The sequence below is a fragment of the Bos indicus x Bos taurus genome, chromosome 1 (assembly GCF_003369695.1).
Source record: "Bos indicus x Bos taurus breed Angus x Brahman F1 hybrid chromosome 1, Bos_hybrid_MaternalHap_v2.0, whole genome shotgun sequence".
Classification (NCBI taxonomy): Eukaryota; Metazoa; Chordata; class Mammalia; order Artiodactyla; family Bovidae; genus Bos; species Bos indicus x Bos taurus.
The window spans coordinates 87,589,169-87,615,588 of NC_040076.1; the positions used below are offsets into that span (position 1 = coordinate 87,589,169).

Below are 26,420 nucleotides of genomic sequence, written 5' to 3' on the forward strand. Positions count from 1 at the left end.
GTCTTCCTAGTGGTCATGTACGGTTGTGAGAGCTGGACCGTAAAGAAGGCAGAGCACCAAAGAATTATGCCTTCAAACTGTTGTGCTGGAAAAGATCCTGAGAGTCCCTTGGACGGTAATGTGATCAAACCAGTCAATCTTAAGGAAATCAACCCTGAAAACTCATTGGAAGGACTGATGCTGAAGATAAAGCCCTAGCATTTTGGTCACCTGATGTGAAGATACGACTAATTGGAAAAATCCCTGATGATGGGAAAGATTGAGGGCAGAAGGAGAAGAGGGCATCAGAGGATAGGATGGCTGGATAGCATCATCGATGCAAGGGACTTGAACTTGGGCAAGCTTCAGGAGAAGGTGAGGGACAGGGAGACCTGGCATGCTGCAGTCTATGCAGTCATAAAGAATCAGACATGGTTGGGTGACTGAACAACAACCTACTGTATAGTAAATATATATGTGTAGTCAATATTAAATAAAATATTTGTTAAATGAGGCAGGCTAAACTAAGAAGCAGACTGCAGAAAAAATATTAGCATACAGGATTGTATTCTATTGCAATACTGTTCTAGAGCCTGTAATACTGATGCCAGTGTAACTACAACACATGAAACCTTTTCCGTTCAAAGAGTAAAAGTAGGTATGCAAATGCACTGATTATGACTGATACTTAAGGAAAACTCTGTGATTTGCCTTACCAGTCCTGCATGGGAATAACTAAATCCTGCTTCACGGGATACAGACCAATTGGCATGCTCTTCAATCACTGACATATCTGGAAACTTTACCACACTGCTGAACCAGTCAAACTCCAACTCTAAACATGGAGTTTCCTAAGAAATGGAACAAAAGTTATTATACATATTATACTTGACTATCACACACATAAAAAAGAAAAAAAATCTAATTTATGATAATAAAAAGCTTACTTTATTTGGATTTGATCCAGTAACACCAATAGGGTTCAGCAAATCTTCTAGTCCATGAGGTACTGGCCAAAGATTCAAAGCCATTTTTCCAGATACTAGAGTATCTGTGTAATCAAACAAGTTTATATTTCCCCAGGCCAATGGACAGTGTTCCTTAAGAAACAGAAAAATGTTCACTATTCTGTAGATTAAATTATAAAACACATTTCAAAATACTTTTCTTTGCCAGAAAGGAGAATTCAACAACTGCCTTTTAAATTGTATCTATAACAAGTCACATTAATTTTTTTCCAAGTGTAGTTTCATTTTCCCCATTTGAAAGTACACATATTTTTAAAATTATAAATGGGAAATATGAATCAAAGCAAGCAAGACATATTTACGTGTAGTCACTGTGCACATTAAAAGTTTTATCAGTATGAACTGAGGACATATTCATCATAAAATAAATTCTGGAAGCTCTACTAAGTTATTCTTTAAATCAATATATTATTTTTAAATGTTTGATTTATTAATTTTTAGGTAAGGGAAAAAATATCCATTTCTTGAAAAATTCAATCAGCAGTATATTCAGGGGTTTTTAGGAGTGAATATTACCATTCTTTCTGATACTTTACCTCTTTAGCACCCTTTCGGCCTTTAACAGAACAAATGGAAAGGCAAAGTCGAGCAGCACGAGGAAGATCAGGAATGTATATATCGTAATTCAGCCATTCATTCCACCTAAGAACAATTTTAAAGAAAAAAAGAATTTACCAAAAAAGACTTTATCCAGACTATATAAATGATTCCTATAAATCACTAAAAGAAAGATAAATCAAAGGAAAACCAGCTCAGAGACTGACTGGAACAGAAACTTTACAAGATCAAATCTAAATGGCTAATAGACATGAAAGAGTAGTCAGTATCATCTGTCATCCAGAAAATGCAAAAATAAAAAGATAACACTATAAAAGAGAATGGCTAAAACGATAAAGACTGATGATACTAAGGGGTGGTAAGGATGTGCATTAACAGGAAATCTCATACATGCTAGGGGAGGTGTAATTTGTACAACCAATTTGGAAACCATAATCTACTAAAACTGATCCATAACTTGGCCCCATTTCTAGGTATAAAACCACACAAATGTATGCAATCCTGAACAGAATGCTAACAGAATTATATATAGTATCTCCAAACTTCAAAAAAAATCCAAATGTCTAACAGTAAATAGATAAATGGTAGTATGGTCATATAATGGCATACTGTATATCAATGGAAATGAACACTAGTTATTTACAATATAACATAATATTGACTGTAAGAAGCCAGGAACAAAAGAATATCAACTCCTTGAGTCCATTTATATAAAATTTAGAAACAACCAAAACTAACAGCATTACAACAGTTACCTCTGGGGAGGAGAGAAGATTAATGGATTGGGAAGGAGTTGAGGAGGAGTTTTTGGAATGCGGGTAAATGTTCTAATTCTTGACCAGCATAGTGGTTATATAGGTATTCATGTTGTGATAATTCACTGAACTATACAATCATGATTTGTATAATTTTATGCATTTGTGCTATACTTTGGTAAAAATGAAAAACAAATTCACTTATAGAAAATGGAAATAGAAAAAGGAAACTAACTTATTGGTTGTTACATGTGAAATTATGTCTATATTTGGTATACATACTTATAAAGAACCAAATACAATAAGTAGTTCTTTTTTTTTTTAATTAAAAAACAGTAATGGCTAAAAATATGAATTCAGAAGTCACACTGGAGTAAAATCTTGTTTCTACTATTTTACTAAATGTGTAACCCTTGCTTTGTCTGTTTTCTCATCTGTGAAGTGGGACTAATAACAGCACCAACTCTCATACAGCTGTTGTAAAAATTAAATGAGATAACATAAAGAAATTAGAACAGTAATTAGTCCATATTAAAAGCTCAAGTGTCCATTTACACAGAGAAGACTTACATTTAAAATGGGGAAACTGAGCTAGAAGGAAATCTAAAGGGAAAGCAAACAACAAATGCAGGGAAAAGAAATACTGTAAGCTTTGTTAAGTTCATAGTAATTCAAGAAAAATTAGATGGTGTATCTCAAACATACCTAGTGCTTTTTACGACACTGAAACCTTCTGAATTGCTCATAATTAATGAAAAATTTTCTGCACACTTTTTAAGAGAGCTGTCTTATTATGTATTATAGTTGTTCAGTACTGTGCTAACCAACTAAAGCATATTCTTTTCTTCTTCTAAAGTCCACACAAACACGCACCACCCAATTAAGTTCTTTAGTTTTAAGCAATCGTTTTATATATACATATATTCCAAATTTATTCTGATTTTGGGAGATAACTGGTAACATTTATATGGAAATCATAAAGTATCTAATTTATTTAGCATATAGAAAGCACAAATTTGGAAAAATCATTTAATCTCAGTAAGAATTTTTAAGATTCTATCTTTCTAATAACTTCATATATTTTTATCTCTGATTTTTAAGTACAGAAAAGCTCCACAATTTACTTAAGTCTTTATACTACTTCCATAGGGATTTTACCTTATAGATATTCTTAAAGAAAAGATAATAAAACAGAAATCCTTTCTAAATAGCTACTTTAATATATTAAATTTTGACATTTTGATCTTATATCATTAAATAAATTTACCTTTTACTTTTCTAAAGTCTGTTTATTTTTGTTACTTGAAAGAATTAAGATAAATCTATCTAACAATATTTTGGGGTCTTTCCTTGGGCTTATTGAACCCCTTAGGTTGTTGGTTTTATAGTTTTCACCAAAATTTAGAAATTTCTGGCTATTATTTCCTCAAATACTGTTTTTATGCTCCTTGCAAAAGCACCCACTTAACCTGTGACAGATATGCTGTACGAATGGGAAACAAACTTTTGTTGGTCTAACAAAAATTTTAAAAGATTCTGAATTTGTTTATTGCCACAGCGTAACTTCTAACCTGCTTTCTGACCTACAATGGTTCAGGCAGGATGGCAATTATATTCCTTCTTCCTGGTAGAGAAGGCTACCATCTCTCTGAACTCTACCTATGGTCTAGGAGGGTGGCACCTCTAGCAATGACAAGACCAGAACTTTTCCCTGACTTTTCTAGAACTCAGTCTGAACTCATTATGAAACTTACTTCTGAAAGATCCATTAGTTAGCTCTACTGCTAGTCTAAAAAGTCTACTTTAACATTTAAAGCCAATTTGAGTTATCTTAAAATACTACTATATTCAGGAATAAACTTTTATTCCCCAATGATTCTATAAACAAAGGCAAAGAAATGGCAAGATGGAAAGTTGCTGAATTATACTACCGTTTTTATTTCTTCATTTTATCTAGGCGGTAATCATTTTTAAACATTTCCAATAACTCCTCCTCCCACTAAGAAATTGGTTTGTTCCCCAAAATTCTTTACTTGAATGTGATAAACATGTATTCTTGGGAGTGTTGTAAAGGAAACTGCCTCAGAGTAGTATAGCTCTGAAGTTATTTGCCAACTCTCACCTCTTAATGGAAATGGAGTTTAAAAAGGAATAAAATGCAAGGTTTTTAGACCTACTGTAAGGAATCATCAGCACAAAACTATAACCACATTCTGTTTTCTCCTCGACACAACGAAAGAGAGAATCAGAAAAACTGTTCCAGTTAACATTTTAGAGAATATAAATAAAGTGATCCCGAATGAAGATACTTATTTGATGGAATGTCCTTATGTTCTATATTAAATGTCTTGGAATTATATATGACTTGCATAAAACTAATAATGTAAAATACGCTACTTCTATTTATTATACTGTTAAACACTAATATGACTTTTGAAAATATAAATTCATATACTTCCTTACCTGGGATTGGAACAAGGTACTCTTTGAGTGTTCACATTATCACATAAGGGTTCTCCTCCATGGTAGATACCTGTTCGAACATAAATCTAAGGGGAAAAAAAGTTATGTGTATACACATACATATACGCATACACATACTAGACAGTCTAAGACCAATATTAAACATTATCAAAACAACTTAACTGATATGAATGAGAGAATCAACTAAAAGTTTTTGTTCAGATGTAGCTTTTCTGATCTCTTTTTCTTCCCATATATAGTAAATTAATAAATGATGTACATTTTTCACCAATATGTTGCTGTCTTCAACGCAGGCCCACAATCCCTTTTTAGGCCAGTTATGTAATTCAGTTTTACAAATTTCAGAACGATAAACTGGTACATATACTAAATATTACTTAGTACTCTTAGCAGTTAGAGCAGCACTTCATAGAGAAATTATTAATATTTTTACAACAAAACATACGGATATTTACACTAAGTGGGATAAAGATTATAAAAAACCTTGCTTCAGACTAGGTCAGGTTTTCCTGCCAAATGAATTCTATAAAAGTTTGGTTTTAAGAGCTTAGAATTACAGATATTAGAATTATTAGAATTGCAGAAAAGGACTACAAACTAAGGTAGATGTTTTCTAGCCAACTGAAAACGTACTGCAGGTCAACAGATTATGATATAGTTCAATAAAAAAGATTTATATAAAATAATTCATATCAATTATAAACAGCAACACTTGACCTTACCTTGTCAATGTCTCGAATATTTACATTCACATAGGTTGCACAAAGAATTTTTATTCTGAGTGCACTATTTATAACCCAAAGGGATTTTGTAGATGTTTCTCCATTCATATATGGCGTAGCTGTGGAGATGCGTCTGGAATATGATGGCATTGTAAAACAGTCCATTGGCAGTTGAGAATAGAGGCTTTCTTTAGCCATCAGCATCAAATTGGGCATCCTCCCAAGCATTATACAGCTTCTTATATACTGTAAGAGATTAAGGTGGGAGGGGAGAAGCCATTTCTTGTAAGGTTTCATTTTAAAAGCCAAATGCAAAGAGTATTATGAGATAATTTACATACTAATCTGCAAAGGTGATTAAACAAATCAAACATTATAGATTTTTTTTTTTAGCAGTTGCTATATTTATAACATTTAAAACACTAACATTTGGGAGTTAGGTTACAGCGCAGATAAGCCAAGCACCTCCTGGCATATAAATTGTATAAAAGAAAAGAAAAACCAAGGTCAGCTTTTGAGACTATAGTTCTACCTTCAACTGGAAAAAAAAAAAGAAAGAAGAAAGAATTAAAAATAAGGATCAGGACATACTCATTATGAAAACACTGTACTTGTTAAAGGAAAAAGCAACATATTTAGAAAGTCTGTGTCATTCAATGTATTAAGTCATACTGATGTAAAATCCAAGAGCTGCTGCCCACTTGTTCTTTTGTCCCAACATTTCTTGAGAAACATTTCTTAAAAAAAAATCACACACACACACACACACACACACACACAAAGAAAGGAGACTAATAATTATGAAATGTTTTAAAAAATATTAAAATGCATTGGTTTGAACTTTAAAATGATAATCAGGATACAGATTTTTAATATAAATGCTACTGTATACCCCTAATCACTCAATAGGTGAAGAATTGGCCTGCCAATGCAGGAGACACAGGTTCGATCCCCAGGTTTGGAAGATCCCCTGGAGAAGGAAATGAAAACTCGCTCCAGTATTCCTGCCTGGGAAATTCCATGGACAGAGGAGCCTGGGGGCGTTACAGTCCATGGGGTCACACAGAGTTGGACACAACTGAGCGACTAAGCACATATACACATAGCACTACTGTACACATATTACAAAAATCTACCTTCTTACCCATAAGCCCTAGTAGAATGTAAGCAAACTAAAAGCCAAAACCATGTCTTACTAGGTACTGTAAATCAGTACTTGACATATGCTTGGTACAAATATGGTTGCTTCTTATAGGTACTTATTTAATGAATAGAAAAATAGAGTAGAGAAGTATTAACAGTGCATCTTAATTAACTGTAGATCATGGATTTTGAAATGTTTAATTCCTTCTAGTGCCACTGTTTGGAAAGGGATAAAAATCATTCAGTTCAGTTCAGTTCAGTTCAGTCACTCAGTCGTGTCCGACTCTTTGCAACCCCATGAATTGCAGCACGCCAGGCCTCCCTGTCCATCACCAACTCCCAGAGTTCATTCAGACTCACGTCCGTAGAGTCAATTTGGGTGTTAATATAACTGCCAATTTTTTTTTTTGACAAAGAACATTTACTTTATTGCTAACACTGCGTATTCAAATACAACAAGCCCTTTTTTGAAAAGTATGGCACATGAAAAGCCTTTTGGGCAAGTTTCATGTTATTTAAAATTTCTATTGGCTATAAAAGTATTTCCACTATAGAACTGGGGGTATCCAGAAAAAGCACATAATGCATTTTTTGTAAAACACCTGAAACATTATTATATCTTACCTCATGGCACAATTAAATCGTCATCAAATGTTTGTATCTGAATAATGACATAACTATTGTTACAACTGTAAACTGTTACTCAGCTTACCCATATACATGTAGTCAGGTCCCCAAATATTAATCATATAAAATCTAAAAGAATAGCACTGGTCCTCTCAAATTCATCAGTCTCTCAAACTAAATATAGTGTAAAAAAATAAACTTATTAATGCTATTTACTAATACTAATTATTTAGTTTTGGGAATTCCCTGGCAGTCTAGTAATTAGACGTTTTCACTGCCAAAACCAGAGCTCAATTCCTGGTCAAGGAACTAAGATTCTGGAAGCCAAGTAGTGTGGCCAAAAAAAATTAAATTTTCAAAAACTGCATCCTAAATACAGGTACCAGTTCCCAATGTTATTACCTTTTAAATTTAAAATTAATATCTTTAAAACTTGTTACTCACCTTATACTGACTCAGAGGATATTTTTCTAGGAAGTATTCATCACATCCACACACTTTTAAAATATACTTGCCCTGATATTCTAAAACACAGAGTTTTAGTTGTTCAGATGATAGCAACATACTTCGAGTTTTTTTCCTGATTGCTTCAGCAATTACTTGTTCTGGCACACAGTCATGGTTGATTTTCAGAGTATACTTCTGTTTGTCATTATTTGGAGAAACTATTACCCAAATCACCACTATTATTTGCCCTAAAATAGAAAAATAACATTAAATGAAATCACCACATATATTTCATTTTTCAAGAGACAAGTTTCAAAAAGTATGCAGTACCATTACTTTAACCACAAAGAGAAATGACTTATGCTGCTGCTAAGTCGCTTCAGTCGTGTCCGACTCTGTGCGACCCCATAGACGGCAGCCCACCAGGCTCCCCTGTCCCTGGAATTCTCCAGGCAAGAACACTGGAGTGGGTTGCCATTTCCTTCTCCAATGCATGAAAGTGAAAAGTGAAAGTGAAGTGGCTCAGTCGTGTCCGACTCTTAGCGACCCCAAGGACCGCGGCCCACCAGGGTCCTCCGTCCGTGGGATTTTCCAGGCAAGAGTACTGGAGTGGGGTGCCATTGCCTTCTCCGGAAATGACTTATAATCAACCATAATTAAATACAGGTAAATGTCAGGTAGACAGAGCAAATCTTCAAATCTGATAGGGCTGACAAACCATTGCCCCAGCCTCATGTTTTAAGGCAAGCACACAAAACCGTGACTACTGTGTGTTGCAAGTATCTGAGACCAAACTAATTTCCATTCTAAACTGCATGACATACTTCATACATACAACCCCTCTGAAGAGTGATTCATGATGGCATCAAAGGTTCAACAGTACTTTAAGTACAAGTGTGCCTCGTAACTATGGGGAAGAACCATGGAGACTTAAAGAGAGATGTTGAATCAGAATGAGAAAAGATGGGGGAGCGAAGGGGAAGAAAATAAATTTTCTATTTTTTTCCTTTAAGATTAATGAAGTGTAAAGCTAGGGGATCAAGAAAAAGAAGATGAAAATGAAAAGATTAAAACTATGCTAATGTAGAAATGAATTTTAAATGAAGATCTTATGTTATATAATCATTAAACTACTTAGAATAATATGGCTGAAATAATAATAAGATGCCTTAATTTATTCTACTGACAGAATACTATGTTTAATAAGTAAACCTGTTCTATAACTTTCCATTAAAAACTTCACTTTGTTACCTTGAAAAGCACAAATATTTATCTGATACATGATATTTTCATTTCTAAAACAATGCAGTTTAAATACTCTCATGTTCACTTAATTCTAGCAACTGATATACTGTCAGTAGTCAAGTCATTATTATCACTCATTATGATCAGAGTTAAACACTGCATCTAACATTTACTTTTTCTTTGTATATAGTAAGAATGTGTTAACTTTCACCATAATTTCATAAAATATTTCTATTTATAGTTGTTTTTATTTGTAAAAATATAATTAGCTGTAATTCTGTTAACAGTGAATTTGAAATTCAACGTTTTCTTTTCAGTTTTATTCTAAGACAATTCACCAAGGGATCAGCACCACATGCACATATTCATTCACCCAATCAATACTTATTGCATACAAGTTGTGTACTTGGCAGTCAATTATATCTTGTCAGTACAAGCAGTCCCTGACTTCAAGAAGCTTATCATCTAGCTAGGGCAAAAAGACTGTATAATGATATAGGTACAGATAGAAGTTTTCATTACAGTGGCCATTTATGGTAGATAAGTAATTTTCTTACCTTTATCCAATTTATTATATATGTGCTTTGGCAGTTCTGGTGAAGATTCTACATTTGGAGGATAAACATACATTGCTCTACTATGAGGTGAATTAAGATCCCTAAGATCCACAGCTTCTTTACAAACATTGAGAATATTTCTTCGGAAGTCCTGTACTTCTGGATCTTTAACCATATCGAATTCACACACTGGCATGCCGATAGCAAAACCTTAAAGGATATAACATTCTGTTAAACACACAGTAAGACCATGCTTGTTATAAACAAGGAATTTGGTAGATATGGATGATCACAATAAAGAATTTTCTGTGTTAATAAAATTTTTGATGAATACATATAGTAAGAATTGACAAAATCTCAAATATGTTTAATATATAAAATATGATAGGCTCAGTAATTTGGAGCAAAAGTAGCAAACATTATTCATTATCAATTATTTTTTAGAAAACAAAACTGGGATACAACAAATATAAATCATCCCTCATTCCCTCATATGATACTTCTTAAAGACAACTTTACAGAATAATACCAAGGTGTTAAAAATAGTCCCTTAGCCTAACAGTCAAAAAATACTTTAGAATTGTAATGATTGAAATCTATTTAACCAGTTCAGACAAAATATTTTATTAATGAGAAAACAGTTAAGCTTCATAGTTATTTGCATTTAGAACAGGATGACAATGCCATTTCAAAATTTTATCATACCAATTTCTCGATTGAGGATCTTTTCTTCACGGTTGCCTACTGGTTCAATTACTTTTAAAAAGGGTTGAAAAAGCCGAAGGTCACAAAGTCGTCTTGTTTCATCAAAAAATTCTTCCCTTTCTGCTTCTTGGGTAACACTTACGAAAATGTAAGAAGATTCATCTTGAAGAAGTTGATGGAGAGGGTATTTTCTTGCTTCTTTAAATAGTTCATGCTTTATCGTTATTAACGTAGCCTCACGGAGGCATTCTAAAGTCACTATCATCCCATTTGGTAGTAAACATTCTACTAGGATTCTTGGGGGCATCAAGTGGATGCCCCACAGTTCACCTGATGATGGTCTTGGAGGCATTGTTCTGATCCTTTACAAGTTTTACATATAAAAGTACTTTAAGGAATTAGAGGTGTAACTGTCCCAAAGCAGAAATCTAAATCAAAGAAAGAAAAAGTATGTTAAAGGAGGAACCATCAAAGAATACACATATGGCATTACTAAATGTAAAATTTCATTTTCTGTAGTTTGAAATGATTAGAGTAAGTAATTATAGTTCATCTTATATTATTGTTCCTAATTAGGCTAAAAGATGGCTTTCCTGGTAGCCCAGACAGTAAAGAATCTGCCTGCAATGCAGAAAAGACCTGAGTTCGATCCCTGGTTTGGGAAGATGCCCTGGAGGAGGACATGGAAACCCACTCCAGTGTTCTTGCCTGGAGAATTCCCATAGACAGAAGAGCCTGGTGGGCTACAGTCCATGGGGTTGCAAAGAGTCAGACGCAACTGAGCAACTAAGCACAGGCTAAAAGAATTGATTCCAAACCAGAAATTAGAAAAAACAATTACTTGCATTTAATCACATTTAATAAATTCATTCAATAAAAAATTCTTATTTGAATGGATTTTTAAGGTCAGATCTTATCAAGACAGAGCTGGAGCTATGGAGAGAATAAATAGTAAGCTGCAATTGAAACCAAAATTCCCATTATGTATCATTCCTTTCTATTTTATGGAACAACAGAATTTGGCCTGGAAAGGACCTTTTAGACCATGGTTCCACTGTTCTTAAAGATGAGTAAAGTAAAGGCTTTTAGGCAAGAATAATGAAGTGGCAACCCACTCCAGCACTCTTGCCTGGAAAATCCCATGGACAGAGGAGCCGGGCAGGCTACAGTCCAAGGGGTTGCAAGAGTCAGACATGACTTAGCAACTAAACCACCACCACTGTTTTTATTTTAAAGATGAGTAAAGAAAAGGCTAGAGAAGTCAAATCCTTTTCCTTTTACACTACTACCTCTACTCTGTGGTAACTAGAATTTACACAGTTTAGTATTTTTTTCTTTCTTAAGAAAGAAAAATCTTTGTAATTTCCTTTTTTTGTATTGATTATTGTCTAAGTGATACCTTTGATGATTCTGTCTTTAAGTATAATTTAGTTATATATTCAGTATAATAAAAGTGTCATCAATGCATTTTCTTTGAGATAGGATGGTTAATTTGCAATGATCCATCCCTTTTACCAAAAAGTAGTAGTGTTAGTTGCTCAGTCGTGTCCAACTTTTTGCAACCCCATAAACTGGAGCCTGCCAGGCTCCTCTGTCCATGGGATGCTCTAGGCAAGAATACTGGAGTGGGTTGCCATTCCCTTCTCCAGAGCATCTTTGCAACTCAGGGATCAAACTTGGGTCTCCCGCATTGCAGGCATATTCTTTACTGTGGTTTATATTTTGTTATTCAGTAAGCTAAACTATAAAATTATAAGAAAAAAAATAAGGTCAGAGATATTAAGAAAATAAAAAAGAAATAAAAGTTAAGCCAGAGAAATGATTCAAAAAACCCCAGACAACTTAACTGTATTCAATTACTCTATCAGGCACTATAGACAATAGCTATAAATGACCCTATTCACCAACAATGTATTGGTGCTGTCCCCAGGACCATGTTAGGTACCGGGAATATGATGATGAATAAGACAGGCATGGCCTCTGCCCTCACAAGACAACATCGAGAGTGTGAAGGTTATGTGCATGCTGGTGTGGGGTACAAAACTGACACGTATAAAACAGGGAGGAAAAAAAAAAAAACCTCTCATGAAGAAGTACCAGGTGCTTATAAAAGCACATACAGTGGTCACCTAAGTTAATGGAAGTTGGAATGAGGCAGTTTTCCATAGAAGGTAACATTTAAACTAAATTCTTTAAGGATAAGCAGGAGTGGAACACACACAGTGAGAAAGAGGTGAAGAGCAGGATATACTTAATCCAGAAACTGTCTTTGACTCCTTTATTGCGTACAAGCCAGTATCTAATTCATCAACAAATTGTGTTAATTCTGTACCTTGAATTTCTTAATGTCTTGGGTCAGTCCACTACTATTTCTTATCTGGACCACTGCAAAGGCCTAACTGTCTTACTACATCTCCATTTGCCCCCTACAATTCCTCTTTCTCCACACAGCCTATGAAACCTAGAGAGAGCAATAGGATCTATTTTGATTAGATGTTTTTGCAGTACCCATTCTCAGTTGCAAACAAGTGTTTATGGTATGCTTCAGAGTTTTAACACATGAAGGAGGAGATGAGGAATAAATTGGCAGGAATTTCAAGCCCCCTCCCTACCTCTGGAAATACAGAGATCAGTTGAAAGACAATAAGGAATGTATAATTTTTTTCTAATACTTGAAAACATCTTCTTCAAATTTATAAGAGACTCACTGAGGTTATAGGATTTAAAATATAATTATCCTATTCTCTATACTTTTAAAAGAAAATTCATTGGCTAGTAAAAAAAACAGATGGATCAATCTGAGAGCATAATTATAGAAATGAGTTAGGCTATGCTTTTAAAAAACACACAAAAAAATTTGAAGAATGCAAGGAGAAATGCCAAATGATTACTTTTAAGTGATGATCTGCCTGCAGAAAAAAGTTCAAATAAAAACAAAACCAAACCACAAACCATACCAAAGCAGCAGCTGTGTTTACAGTTTTCTTTGTTGAATGGCACTAACAGGTCTATGTTATGGAATCATGAGGGCAACTATTTTATATAATAAATAACAACTCCCAAAGTCCCATATGTTTCCTAAGAATTAGCGAAAGAGAAGTCTAGTACCCAAGAGATCACTGATTCTAATCCTTATTCTACTTTAGTATATTTATGGGCAATTAACAACTATGAAATACTTGAGACACACCCTTCTCATTAAGAGAATAAATGTGATCATAGCCATAAAATACTGGGAGATCCTGGAAAGCAGGCACTGGTCCACACTGGTAGTACTCTACAGGAGGGAGAGGAAGCTAACTTTCTTATTTGTCCTCGTACCCCAGTACTCTACTACTTCACAAGAAGTGTAGAAGAGACAAATGGAGCTAACACTCACTATTTAGTAGATATCTTACACTTATGCATGCAATACCCTTTTGGGATAAGTAATAAACATTTTACATATGAGAAAACTGAGGGTCAGAGAAGTAAAGTTATTTGCCACCAGTAAATATTAAATATTTTGAATCCAGGTCTACATGATTTCAAAGTACACATTATAACCATACAGTTATGGCAGGAATATTCACTGGTGGTGAATAATGGTGAATAAAAGAACAGGCTATGAAGTTACACTGGATTCAGATTCTGTCTGCCTTAGTTAATAGTTGTATGGCCTTAAGCAGTTCAATTCATCTCACCAAACCTTGTATCACCACCACCACCACCACCCTGGCCCCCTGCCCCAATTTGTTAAGTTGGGATAATAGCATACACTTCATCAGACCATGGTATCGATGAGGTAATATATGAATACCACGTAAGCAAAGAGACTGGCACACTGTAAGCACTCAAAAAATGTTAAATATAATTAACAAACCTGTCAAGTATACCCATAGTATCTTTTCAAGTTTTTACGAATTATTCAAGAATGGCATCAGTTAGTGATAGGAATAAGAGGACTGGGTTCTTTTACAGAGGGGGGCAAGTAAACAAGGAGTTTCAGCTTCACAAAGCAGTACCAGAGTCAAGTGCTGAAGTCTGAAGGCAGAACCGGAACTGCAAGACTCAAAGACGAATTTCGAACAGTATCGAGTGGCTCAGATGCTGGGATTTTTGCAACTGTGGCTTGTTCCCCAGACCCCGTGTATCCCTATTTAATTAGTATGGCTATTTACAGCTTAGGTGTAAGGAATCCCTGGCTTAATCACCCTTTTTGGAGAAATACTTGTTTGTGCCAGGTTCTACGTTAAATAGTATGAAAACAATGGTAAATACGTGCTTTCTCTTTGGTTGTTGAGTTTGTTGGGGAAAAACAAGACCCAGGAACAACTTTAACAATGGAAAATTGTTATATGGCAGAAGAGGAACTTTGGAAAAGTCACAAGAAATCTCCAACTGCCTGAGGAGGCTAGGGAAGGCACCAGGGAAGTTTATGTACAGCATTACAGATTAATAGGGATTTTGCAGAGAAGTGGCTTGGACCTGGGGCAGATAGGTGAAAAGGGAGTTTTAGACAGGTATAAAAGTGTATGTGCAAAGACCATGAAAACAATGCAGCCTTTACCAGCAATACAAGTTTGACTTTTTTTTACTACTTGAGTATGAAATGCATGGGGATAGGCAGGATATGTGATAATGAAGAGACTGAGAGACACACAGGGGCACAAGAAAAGAGGACAGACTCCAAGTGAAGGGGTTTGAATTCTATGTAGTATACTCTAAGTAAAAGGGAGTCTCTAAGTATTTTGAACAAAAGAATACCATGACATTTTTTCATGATTTTTAAATTCAGGTTTCTTAAAAGTTTTGTTTTCAAATAAATGATATAATCAAATAAACAGTAAACCAAAGTGTAAAAACACACCTTTAAGGACAAAATATGCAGCAGAAATGAACAACAGAAAACAGTCTCAGACTCTCCATTGTCCCTTGACTTTTATAGCAAAACGTTTCTTAATTCAATGGGCAATTCAGTATTTGGAACACCAGACGTGCACTCTTCCAGCCAAAAAGACAATGACATTTTGACAATTTGGTTTTTAACTCCTTAACTGAAAGCCTTTCTCCATTTATATTAGAATGGTATTTCCAGATTTTATCAATTAAGGCAAGAGTTGTCCAACTATGGCCCACAGGCTAAACCCAGCTAACCACCTGCTTTTTTTAAATAAAGTTCAACTGAAACACAGCCAAGAAACCATGTTTATGTACCATCAATGATGCTTTTACACAAAAACAGTAGAGTTGAGCAGGTGCTACAGAGACCATGTGGCCTGCAAAATCTAAAATATTTACTATCTGGCCTTTTACAGAAAAAGTCTGCTACCTCTGAAAACATGTCAGAATTACTTGATATCAACTAGAGAATTTTCTAAATATACACTGGCTAGTAAGTCATCCCAACTCTGCCTTTGCAACCTCAATCCCACACTTTCAATCTAAATATTTTGAAAACAAAGAGATTAATGTTATGTCCGATTCTTTGCGACCCCGTGGACTGTAGCCTACCAGGCTCTTCCCTCCATGGGATTCTCCAGGCAAGAGTACTGGAGCGGGTTGCCATTTCTTTCTCCAAATGTTAAGCCAGTCAAGTTAAAATCTTAAAACACTAAAGTACCTTATAAGTCACCTAATTAAAGTTCAGTAGCAATTTTCAGTGTTGGGTGCTCACCTATCTGATATAGAAGTTTTTGTGAAGCACCTCTAAAGTTATTCCTAAAGGTTGTTATTCTTACACTTCTTTATTCCAATAGTCTGCCTTCTATCTCTTCACATATTGACAAAGACTAAAAATTTTCCCTAGTTCTTTTAACCCCAATTCCTTTAACCATAATTCAAGTGAGATAGCTTGTTGTCTTCTTTGCCATCACTGGATGTATTCTTTGATAATATTCACCTCGAAATGCAGCAACTAACATCTAGTACAATCCTCTACAGTCAATATTGTAAGGCAGAGTACAGATAACTGTTAACTGTGGATTATAAGTCTATATACACTGGCTAAGATAGCAGAGACTTTCTAACTTAAAATATATATAAAGCATATCTTATATATTTTAAATTTTAATTTCAGAAGTATGTTTAAAAATTATTTATTTCTAAAATATCAATGTTACATCTGCATCAGAAAATCACTAAAAATAAGGAAGCTATTTTTGTTGGTAGAGTCATTTTGTACAACAGTATAGAGGTTCCTTAAGAAACTAGAGAGAGAGCTACCATATGACCCTGCAATCCCACTCCTGGGCATATATCCAGAGAAAAGCATGATATAAAAGGATACATGCACCCCAATGTTCATTGCAGCACTGTTAACACCAGTCAATAGCCAAGGCATGGAAGCAACCTAAATGTCCATCGACAGAGAAATGGATAAAGAAGATGTGGTACATATGTACAATGGAATATCACTCAGACATTAAAAAGAATGAAATATTGGGAGAATGACATTGAAACATGTAAAATATCATGTATGAAACGAGTTGCCAGTCCAGGTTTGATGCACGATACTGGATGCTTGGGGCTAGTGCACTGGGACGACCCAGAGGGATGGTATGGGGAGGGAGGAGGGAGGAGGGTTCAGGATGGGGAACACATGTATACCTGTGGTGGATTCATTTTGATATTTGGCAAAACTAATACAATTATGTAAAGTTTAAAAATAAAAAAAAAAAAATAAAAAAAAGAATGAAATAATGCCATTCGCAGCAAGATGGACAGACCGAGAGAATGTCATACTGAGTGAAGTTAAGTCAGAGAAGGAGAAATATTGTGTGACATCTCTTATACGTGGAATTGAAAAAGAAATGATACAAACGAACTTACAAAACTGAAAGAGACAGACTTCAAGAACAAAATTCTGCTTGTCAGTGGGAAGAGACAGTTAGGGACTTTGGAATGGACATGTACACACTGTTATACTTTAAATGGATAACCAACAAGGATCCACTGTATATGGAACTCTATTCAATGCTGTGGTCAGCCTGGATAGGAGAAGGGTTTGGGGGAGAATGGATACATGTATATGTTGGCTGAGTCCCTCTGCTGTTCACCTGAAACTATCACAACACTGTTAACCGTCTATACCCCAATACAGAATAAAAAGTTAAAAAAAAAAGAAAGCTATCTTGAAGTATACACTTGAAAATTTAGGGGATATCTATACTGACTCTACTGTAGCTTAATCACCTTACGTGTGCTTGGTCGCTCAGTTGTGTCTGATTCTTTGTAAGCCCCTGGATTGTGGCCTGCCAGGCTCCTCTGCCCATGGGATTTCCCAGGCAACAATACTGGAGTGGGTTGCCATTTCCTTCTTCAGGGAATCTTTTCAACCCAGGGATTGAACCCACATCTCCTGTGGCTCTAATTTGGCAGGTGGATTCTTTACCACCGAGCCACCTGAGAAGCCCACACAGCCACAATTTGCTACAACAGGCACCTTGTATTTTATAGATATATATACATGTCCCACAAATACAGAAGCTGCATAAATGCTGAGTGACCAAAGGTTTTACATTTTTTATAACTGATAGATTTAACATGTTATCTGATTTAACTAACACATTAACAAATGTGTATCTACTTAGACATATACTGACAAGATATTTTTCACCCCATTCTCAGATAAGTCAATAGAGAAACATTAGTTTTGTGGCTAACTCAGTTGCCAAAGTTGCATCTCAGCTGCATCTATTTGCTCATAAACTGGAAATTTTATGCTCTTCTGTTTTAAAAAAATTACAAACGAATCTTTATTTAGAACAAGAGAACAAAAACTTGCCTCTACACTTGCTACAGAAACATGACCAAAATCTCAATAATTCCATGGTCTGATTACTCTCTTTAATATTTACTTCCAGAGTTAACTACTTCCTTTCTTAATGTTAGTCAGCTTCTTACATGTATTTCTGTAATTGTACCTTAATATGTTATTATTAAAATTATCTACATCCACGTTAGACTTCCTGATAAGACTGTGAACTTTTCCAGGATAGGGTTTTTATTTGGGCCACTATAATCCTAGAGCATAAATGAGTAAGCAGGAAAACTAATATGTTGAAATTATCCCAAGGAAAATGTAACAAGGGCCTGAACAAAAAAGTGGTAGCAATTAGTAAAAAGCAAAAAAGAGACAGATGAAGATACCTTGTAAAGGAAAATCAAAAGCACTGAGAGACCAATTGGATTTGAGGGATAAGAAGAATAATTTTAAACATTTCACTGCAGAGGTTATGCAGGCATGGGAAGCAAGTGTCTTTTAGTACAATTATTCTGAGTCCCAGTTAGGGCCTCTAAAATTCTCTTCCTCTAAGAGTCACTGAACTGTTGTTGAAGTGAGTCCAAAGGCACAGGTGTAATATACACTAGCTCTGGAAGGATGCACATAATCCATTTCTTTCAAAGGGCTATCCTTCATTGACCTTTATATGCAGATCATGAGAAAACAGATCTAACATTCTTTTAGTGATTAAGAGAAAATCAGGTTGGAAAATCAAGTTCTCATGACCAGGATATAGAAAATTTAAATTCCTTTAGAAGAGAATGCAATTCATTTTCACTATTAAATGTGTAGTGCTATAAAAAAGGTGTTTTAACACTACATTTCAGAGGTTTAATGCATTATATAAGATGTGCTTAGTCGCTCAGTCGTGTCCGACTCTGTGACCCCATGGACTGCAGCCTGCCAGGCTCCTCTGTCCATGGGGATTTTCCAGGACAGAATATTGGAATGGGTTGCCATGCCCTTCTTCAGGGTATCTTCCCAACCCAGGGATTGAACCCAGGTCTCCTACACTGCAGGCATATTTTTCACTGTCTGGGCTACCAGAGAATTCTTCAGGCCAGAATACTGGAGTGGGTATCTGTTTCCTTCTCCAGGGGATCTTCCCAATCCAGGGGAAGATCCCAGGTCTTCCTGGGATCGAACCTAGGTCTCCCACACTGCAGGCAAATTCCTTACCGATTGAGCTACCAGGGAAGTCCATTATATAAGATAATCATTCCCTAACATAAGGTCCACAAACAGGTTTAGGAAGGGTTTTGCTAATGGATTTTTAAAATAATGACATCATCTAGGTCAAGAATATCTATACTGATATAGACTTTTGATTATCAATAAAAATGAACAAGAACTTTAAAGTGGTTAAAAGAATCCAGTGTGAGAGGCATAAAAGGCATTAATAAGGTGAAATACAGATTAATAAATCTTGAAATCTAAGAATTTGATCTCAGATTACTGAATTATGAATTTTCAAATTTTATACAGGTAAATGAAGAAAACATAACAAATCTCAAAATATAGTACTAATTTCCCTAATCTGAACTTACAAAAATTCAAATTTTAGTGTGACAGGATAAATTAAAATTGCTTAAAATTTAAGCTTAAAAGGAACTAAATATTAACTAACAGAGGTGAAAATCAGAAGGACAAGATTATGAAGTAAACATACTTAAACAATGTGGAAAATACAATAAGAGATGTTTCATAGTAACACACAGTTTAATAGGACAAATGATTCCATAGTGACGTAGCTTTCCAGGAAATATTTTTCTTATCTTTGTGATGAAGTCAAAACAGATTATCATAGCTTCACATAAAACAAGCAGCAGGCAGTCAGAAGTAAACTGCAAATCAGGTAACTCTATAAATCCCACTTACTTTTCAGATGAAGATAGCCGTATGTGGTTAAATTACGATTCTGAAATGTAGAACTACAAGAATGACTAATACTTCAAATAAAAAATACATTAATAGTTTGCCTTGTTTTTCTAGTTGTAGAAAACAGTAAATTCTAATTCTTTGATTCCTCTTTATTAACCAGGCTACCTTGTGACTAACAGCAAGCACTGGTAAAACAGGTGGACAGCATTAGGGGTACCTCCTCCTGCCCAAAGGGAAGAGCAAAGCTAACCGTTCCATAAAGAGAATCTAACTGTGACTGGAGCCTTAACATCTTAACACCTGTAGCAAATGAGTAACGGAGGGACCAGAAACATTTTAGAAACCTCCACATTTTTTCAATTATGCTATTATTCAGTATTTAGTAGCAAAGAGAACATATATGCTGTTCTAACAGCAGAGCAGAAATGGTCTAAACTGAAGGTTTTGCTTTGGTTCAGATCACTACTCCAACACCCTCAGCATTACTGACCTTATGGAGAACTCTGCAATTACTAAGACTTCCTCAGGAAATTGTGGGCAGTTCCTTATTAGCACCAAGTGAAAAAAAAAAAAAGAGGTTACTACCTCATAGTGATGTTGTAATAATTAAATAATAAGATAATACATGTTAAAAAATCCTTAGCATAGTGCTTGGAACATAAAAATTCAATAAAGTTTCCCTCTCTTTTATCTATAAGATCAGTGCTATCAATGCCATATCCAGAAAGGGACAGAACTTTATTGTTGCAGGTCTAGTGTAAGAAGATGATAGATATTTTTAAAAATATTTTTTGATGCAGAATAATTTTATTGATATATTTGGTATCTGAACAGATGTCTCTGTCCTCATCTTTATATTTGTCTCTGTATTCTTATTCAAACATGAAACCCCTAAAGGATGAAGCCTGTATCTGTTTAACTCAGTCTGTACACTCTCAGCAGAGCATAAGCATCAAATGGTCATCTGACACATTCCAACAACGACAAAACACAAGAGATTATTCTAAAAAAGCAGATGGAGATAGAAAAAACTGTTATTTTAGAATTATACTATACATTATTTGTAAAATCTACTTCTTTAAGTTTATACATGAAATTATATTGGTTTTCTTATTTAAAGAAAAGGGGAAAATTGCAATGAATAATAGAAATAAAAATGCAACTCATGATAACAAATATTTTTGGCTTTTTGAAGAGGAATGAAATAGACTATACTATCAAATTTCTCTTCATGCTAAAATAAATGCCTTTTAATCATATCTGAATTGACTGGAAATAAGCAGGGATGATGGTGATCTTTTGGGTTAAAACCCAACAATACAGCTCATGAACATTTATTAAGATCCTATTTAGTTCACAGAAGCAATATTTAAAGGAAATTTGGTATAATATACAGGGTGATTTTTTTTTTAATGAGAAAAAAAGATACTTTCCTTGAAAAATGGTTAAAAAGTAGTATCTTTTATATAAAGAGAGAAACAGCTCTATGATACTTAAGTTTGACAGCTATATCTCCATTTAAGGGTTTAGAGTATACTCCAACACAACAGTGAAAATAGAAGCCTAATCATGCACGAATGCCTCCATGAAAATTCAACCAATATGAGATCAGTGAAGAGACCAGCCCAGTAAGGAAGCATGACCCACTATAAGAAAATGCAAAATATGGAGGGGTTCTAGAAATGTTACTGCAATTTTCTATGAAGCAAAAATTTTAGCCCATGAAAGATGAAGAGAAAAGGTCCTAAAAGTTTAATCTTTTACACCAAGTCAAAGTTTATAACCAAACTTACTACTGATGATAACCAAAAAATGGGGCTCACAGTACTTTTTAATTTCCCTTTTCAGCTGAGATCGGACACATTCAGGGTGGTATGGCCACAGACTCTAATTTCCCTTTTCAAATGAGATTCACGTCCCATATATTTAAGGAAGACAATCTGTTTATTACTTGGCGTTATTTGGATGATGATGCTAACTACATACCATTCCTTTCCTGATTGATGGGTTCACTTCGAAAAGTATAAAAGGGCCATTTTCCTCTCAAAAGCCTGGGTGCTTTACCAAAAATAACTTCACTCTTTATTATTCTAATGAAGCTAACACCTATCCAGGACTCGGATATAGTCTTTTGAAGAGACAAGAGTACATCATCCAGGGCCCATCCAGAGAAATTCAGTAAAGAGTTTAAGGATGTCCTGAGTAAACATCTTAATCAAATTAAAACATCTAGTAAAAGGTAACACTAGCAATGTGTCTTCTAGTGTTGACTTGATTCTTTTTAAAGACCTGTAATAAGCTGAAGGCAAGATGTTTCCATAAGTCATCAGGAATGAGAACTTCTCTTTTTAAAGTTTATCAACTGGTTTTTCCTCTTTCATTTTTGTTTCTCTCTGGTTTAGCATAATGCCTTCACAAGACTTTCCATAGCTTTAAATATCTCAACAGTCTTTCAAGTTCTCCTGCTACTACGGGTGAGGATGGATGAACTTCTGGAAAACATCTGCTTCACACTGTTCCTCTTTGTCTTTTCTTCTCTTTATCAAGAATGAACAGCAGGCAGATTCTTTATTGTCTGAGCCACCAGGGAAGCTCTTTGTGTCCACAGAGAAAGAGAGAGAGAGAGAGAAACCTAAATCCCCAAATAGTAAATTCTCACTCTAGTTTGATCCAATAAAGATGGAGCTAGCAATTTTGACTGGGGATATTAGCATACAATATATTCACCTAAATGCTTCCAGATATATCTCATTGAAAATCTCTGCACAGCATTATTTTCATTTTTGGTCAACTCAAAATTTATTCAAATTTTACAGATTTATACTATCTGTCACAAGCCCAAACTTATCTACAAGAGAGAATGAGTGGCCAATCATAAAGCTTTATCATGGTCTACAGTTTCCAATGGATTTCTCAATCTCCTGAGTTTTATCAAGTGTCATAAAACTTCAGCTATGGTATCTGTGTCTGTTCTCATATACTACCATGCACAAATGACGAACAAAGCATATATTTATATATCATTGCTATAACTGGCTGTTGCAAGGACTATTTTCAATATCAAATGACAAGGTCTAGCATGCACTGCAACGATCATGGTGGCGATTCTACTAGTACTCACAGGCTAAGGAGAAAGTACAAATGGACTCTGCCAATTTCCTTTATGGCCGGAAAAGGGCCTGCTGGTAAGTCAATCAAATAAAAACATTAACATAAAACTATGGAGTACTTCTTGCATATGTGTATCAATCTTACACAGGGACCAGAACTAGTCTTCGGCTGTCATTCTAATTTTAGCATATATTCTGTGGAAATAGGTATAATTTAATGAACTTTTACTAAAAATACTAGGAAGACCTTACCTTTAGCTTCATTCATCTCAAGGCATACTCCCCAATGTTTGTATTACAAAATTAAGCATCAGTACAATACAGTGTCATGAAAACATATTTTAGTTTTAAATTTAGATTTGATTTAGATTACACTGGGAAAATCTGACTGAAGATGTACTGCATAATCTTGGTTGTCATATCAATACACAGGTCCCTGCCATTTTTGTCTAGCTATTTATCTATGCTAGCTATTATCCTTTTGTCCCAATATCACATCCCACCCTTTGTCCTTGAACTGATTACCTTTCTTGGAGGCCACTACTACAATCTCTTCAAGCATTCTTACTTTTATACCATACTTATTGATATATTACTGGCATTCTTACAAATAGATACAGAGCATAGAATGCAAAGGGCACTGACTTCTATTTCATTAAATTTCACTTAAGATGATCATATAATGTCTATTTTTAATCTGCTTATTCCACATGCCAAATTTATTGGCCAAAACAAAAAGTCTCTCATTTTACCAAACTTAATCAAATAAATCCAGAGAGAGCTACTTGCAAATATGTTCCATTTTCTTCAAACTAAACTCTAAAAAAAGTAAGATAGGTATTATTTGTTTAGTGAATACTACCCAAATCTATCTACAGATAACAATACAGTTCAAGAGGAATGCTACAACACTGGATGGAAGACATGAAATACAGTAGAAACTTGATTTTAAAAGTGTCCTTTTTCAATGTTAAAGACCCTTTGGTGTAACTGCTTGCCATCTGGTCCATTTTCTGGCAATAACAGAATACTTTAGTATTACACTAGTAATGCAGAGAAACTCCCCTGCAAGCAATTATTAACCAAGTTAGTAGTAATTTATCAGATACTGAAGTATTTGCTCTCTAGTATAAAGGCTACTTCACTAAAAAAAGATTTGGAGTAATGCAGGAGAGCTGTCTGGCAAGCAAAGGAATACAGATCTTCCAGTGTGCAATCAGAGAGAAGGCAGCTTAATTTCAGCACAAGCATCCCCTAGTCAAGATGTAAAGACAAGTAGTCCTACGAATGACAGCAGCAACAATGTGGAGTCATGTAAGCACAGATTTGTTTTTTAAAAACTCGATTTTTCAGCCAACACCATATAGGTAAGATATCTTAGAGTCCATTTAATGATGGATCATATTAGTAGATGTGTTTCACTTTGCTCTTTCAAACATTTACTATTCATTTATACTTGATACAGTACAATGTTTCAAGTACCTGGGAAATCATAGTTACTGTACTTTAAAATGAGAGCAATGAGAATGACAAACTGAAGTGGGTGTGACTGTGTATAAACGGCAACATAAGGGATCAGTAAGAAGAATATTTCCATTTTATTCATTGCTGCTTAGTATGTCACCAGTCAACTGCCTGACACATAAAGTTAAAACAATAAATTACCATATAATTCAAAATTTAAAGCACTTTTAAAATCTGTTTCAACTGACAAAATCTTTAAAACTGACTATTTAACATAAGTCATTAAATTATTATCAAACAACTGCTTCGCACATTATGATTCATTAGTTAATTTTGCTGAAATTAAAATAAATGCACAGAGGGAGATAAAAGAAAGTTTGAAAAAGGGAACTTAGCTAAAATTCTAAAACTTCACTAGGGAGTACTATTATCTCAAGAAAAGGAATGATTGCAAAGTTTACTGTGGAGAGATAAGGGAAAGTTCCTAGGTTAAAGAGAGCCACTATAGGAGATATCAACAGAGACTTATGTGTATGTGCCCAATAACAATTATTAGAAGAATGGATACCTTGATGGAGAATCCTGATGTGGTGAAAATTCAGCACAACAGCATCTATTATAGAACATAAATAGCATATTTAAACCTCTATTTCTTAAACTGCAAGATTAAGGTTAAACTGGAACATAAACTTTAACTTCATCTTGTTGTTGTTCAGTTGCTAGTTCAGTTTAGTTCAATTCAGTCGCTCAGTCATGCCCGACTCTTTGCAACCCCATGGACTGCAGTACACCAGGCTTTCCTGTCCATCACCGACTCCCGGAGTTTACTCAAACTCATGTCCACTGAATCAGTGATGCCATCCAACCATCTCATCCTCTGTCGTCCCCTTCTCCTACCTTCAATCTTTCCCAACATCAGGGTCTTTTCAAATTAAGTCAGTTCTTCGCATCAGGTGGCCAAAGTATTCAAGTTTCAGCTCCAACATCAGTCTTTCCGATGAATATTCAGGACTGATTTCCTTCAGGATGGACTTGTTGGATCTCCTTGGAGTCCAAGGGACTCTCAAGAGTCTTCTCCAAAACCACAGTTCAAAAGCATCAATTGTTCTACACTGAGCTTTCTTTATAGTCCACTCTCACATCCATGCATGATTACTGGAAAAAACCATAGCCCTGACTAGACGGACCTTTGTTGGCAAAGTAATGTCTCTGCTTTTTAATATCTTGTCTAGGTTGGTCATAACTTTTCTTCCAAGGAGCAAGTATCTTTTAATTTCATGGCTGCAGTCACCATCTGCAGTGATTTTGGAGCCCCCCACCCCCAAAATAAATTCTGTCACTGTTTCCGAATCTATTTGCCATGAAGTGATGGGACCAGATGCCATGATCTTAATTTTCTGAATGTTGAACTTTAAGCCAATTTTTTTTTTCCGGCACCTGTTGCACTTTAATGTGTAATATTTGAGATACAAGCAAGCTGCATCTAATGTTGTTATAAATAAAACAGATCAGTCATCAAGGGCTCCAGAGTGAACAGCATCTTCATAACCTCCATGCTTATCATCTTTGCTTTCTGGGTGTTAATTTAATAAGATCATCAATTCGAAGAATGGTAATTGCAGGTTCAGTTGCAAATTTCAAGCACTTAACTATGGTTGGTTCAAACACCCCTGCTTGTTTGTTGTCACAGAGTTTACCATTGACCAAGTCAAGACCAATCCATTTTAGATTTTTTCGTTCTGGGTTAATCTGAGCCTCATTATGAAAAGCTCTTAATTTTGCAACCAGATCTGTGGAGTCTTGGGCAGCATTAACTGCCAGAGTATTAGGAATAACAAGAAGAGATCTTGCAAACTCCACAATAGCAAGTTGTTCCCGGGAGCCCACGCTGGTCGCGTAGTTCTCAAGGTAAATACAAAGGGCTGCCTATACAGCACCCCGACCTGGGAC

General features: G+C 35.1%; 1 protein-coding gene across 1 annotated transcript in view; it reads right to left on the reverse strand.

Moving 5' to 3' along the window:
- Positions 1–26,420, reverse strand: part of PIK3CA (phosphatidylinositol-4,5-bisphosphate 3-kinase catalytic subunit alpha) — an 88,358-nt gene that overhangs the window by 22,364 nt on the left and 39,574 nt on the right. The window contains exons 2-9 of the mRNA XM_027540417.1: positions 10,251–10,678; positions 9,546–9,755; positions 7,741–7,991; positions 5,527–5,772; positions 4,784–4,869; positions 1,544–1,649; positions 927–1,079; positions 696–830 (exon numbers count right to left, since the gene is read on the reverse strand). Coding sequence (XP_027396218.1) covers positions 696–830; positions 927–1,079; positions 1,544–1,649; positions 4,784–4,869; positions 5,527–5,772; positions 7,741–7,991; positions 9,546–9,755; positions 10,251–10,602 — 1,539 coding nt within the window. The 5' untranslated portion in view covers positions 10,603–10,678. The remainder of the gene's footprint in view (positions 1–695; positions 831–926; positions 1,080–1,543; positions 1,650–4,783; positions 4,870–5,526; positions 5,773–7,740; positions 7,992–9,545; positions 9,756–10,250; positions 10,679–26,420) is intronic.